This window comes from Myotis davidii, unplaced genomic scaffold, assembly GCF_000327345.1.
Source record: "Myotis davidii unplaced genomic scaffold, ASM32734v1 scaffold399, whole genome shotgun sequence".
Lineage (NCBI taxonomy): Eukaryota > Metazoa > Chordata > Mammalia > Chiroptera > Vespertilionidae > Myotis > Myotis davidii.
Genome location: NW_006292094.1, coordinates 7,126,056 through 7,127,893, shown reverse-complemented (window position 1 = coordinate 7,127,893; position 1,838 = coordinate 7,126,056). Strand labels below are relative to the sequence as shown.

General features: G+C 68.1%; 1 protein-coding gene across 1 annotated transcript in view; it reads right to left on the bottom strand.

Annotated features, from left to right (window-relative positions):
- The window catches only part of MAD1L1 (MAD1 mitotic arrest deficient-like 1 (yeast)), a 100,901-nt gene that overhangs the window by 42,291 nt on the left and 56,772 nt on the right, over window positions 1–1,838 (bottom strand). Inside the window, exons 8-9 of the mRNA XM_006765499.2 lie at window positions 1,105–1,164; window positions 14–154 (exon numbers count right to left, since the gene is read on the bottom strand). Of these exons, the coding sequence (XP_006765562.2) occupies window positions 14–154; window positions 1,105–1,164 (201 nt within the window). The remainder of the gene's footprint in view (window positions 1–13; window positions 155–1,104; window positions 1,165–1,838) is intronic.

The window sequence follows — 1,838 nt, the reverse complement described above, 5'->3', positions numbered from 1 at the left end:
ACGCAGCGGTTACCACGGACCCACCAGGTTCTTCCCACATTAGACCCTGCTCTGTCCCCGCTAACAAGCGAGGCTGGCCCACGGAACACCCTGCCACTGTCGATGCCAGGCCCCTGCCTGGGCTGGGCCGGGAGCCTCCAGGCGAGCCAGGCTCAGAGTGGTCAGCCCGATTCGAGTCCCGCCCTCCCTGTGGGCTGAGTCACGGGACCCGATGTGGCAGGGACGGCAGTTCCCCAGGTTGAACCGCGGCCCCGCGGCGTGGCTGCCTCATCTGGTCCCGCAGGGTCGAGTCAGCCGCGGAGGGGCAGACGCGCAATCAGGGCACTTCCTGGAGGTGGGGCAGGGGGGGCACGGGCCGCATCCCAGGGAGAACCCCACCCCGCCCTTCCCACCTCCCCCTGGAACCCATCACGCGCCTGTGGCACCGGGGCTCAGGGGCCTGAAGCCACCTTCAGCGCGGCTGTGAGGCCCATACCAGGCCCCAGCGGTGGGGGCAGAGAGAGCTGTGGGGCGTGGGCTCCGCTCCCCAACAGCTGGTGACGGATGCGGACCCTCCCGGTGCACACAGGCACGGGGGGTTTACCACGTGGCCAGGCACGGCCCGGGCAGGGCTGTCTGAGCGGGGACCAGACTCCCCACATGCACCCAGGTCTCCACCGCCTGCCGCTTGCGGACAGCCTGGCCCTGGCCTGTCAATTGATGCCAGGGCACTGGTCTGCCACCTCCTCACGTGCACAGGGCCACGCCCGGCCCCTGCCCATCTGGCCGCGCACCGGCCCTCACCCGCCCTGCTCGTCACCGGCTCCGACGGCCCCCGCGGCTGAGAGCCTCTTCGCCGGGAACACGGGCGGGAGCCCTTGACTAATCAGGCCATCGGCCATGGGACCAAGGGGGCGACTGGCCGCTCTGCCTGGTGCTGTGCTCTGGGCAGTGGGTGGGCAGCCCGGGTCAGGTCCACCTGGGAGCCCTCTCTGAGGCTGGCACCCTGCCCGGCGGCTCTCTCATCCTCCTTCACCTGCTCTTTGGATCCGCCCTCCACCCACACTGACCAGTGGACGCTGCTGGAACCACCCTTTCTGCCTGTGTCCCCCCTGCCCTCCTCACCTGCCCCCTCGGTGCACCTGGCCTGGCCCCCTGCAGCCCTCGACTTGGCCCCTGCACGTCCTGGTGAGGGACAGGGACAGGGAGGGATAAGGCGCGTCTGTGAGGAACGGCCGAAGGAGCAGCAGGCGGGGTCCAGGTCCCGAGTGGGGCTGCAGTGCCTGCAGAGGTGGCGGAAGGACCACCATGGGGGTGGCTGTCACCCGGCAGGAACGCCAGCCTTGATGGGGACACACGGGAGCCGCTCTCAACGTGAGGTGCCGGGTCTGGAGGGGTGACCAGTGTCCCCACCCCTGATGGCGCCTGGGGAACATCTGCGCGCCCTGAGGTGGTCTCTGCAGCCGCTGCTCGCAGGACTGGGTGGCTCTGTGGGGAGGCCTGGCCCAGGGGCACCCCCGCGGGAAGCAGGAAGCCTGGTGGTGCCTGCCTGGGCTCCCGGGCCACGCGGGCTGCTGGCTCTGCTTGGGCCCAGAGCTGGGCCACGCGTCTACACTCCCAGGGCTGAATTATTCATGCCTCGTACCTCCTAAACTATTTCAGTTTTACATTTTTAAATATTTAATAATTAGGCATCAAATATTTATGCAATTTTATTAGCAGCAGTGGGAGTCGGTGCTGCAGGCCTGTGGCTGGTTTGCTCCCGGGCCTGGCTGGCCACGTGGAGAGGAGGTGGCCGGCCTGGGCGGGACGGAGGTCCCCGGACACCTCCCAGGGGAGCAGGGATGGGCACTGGCATC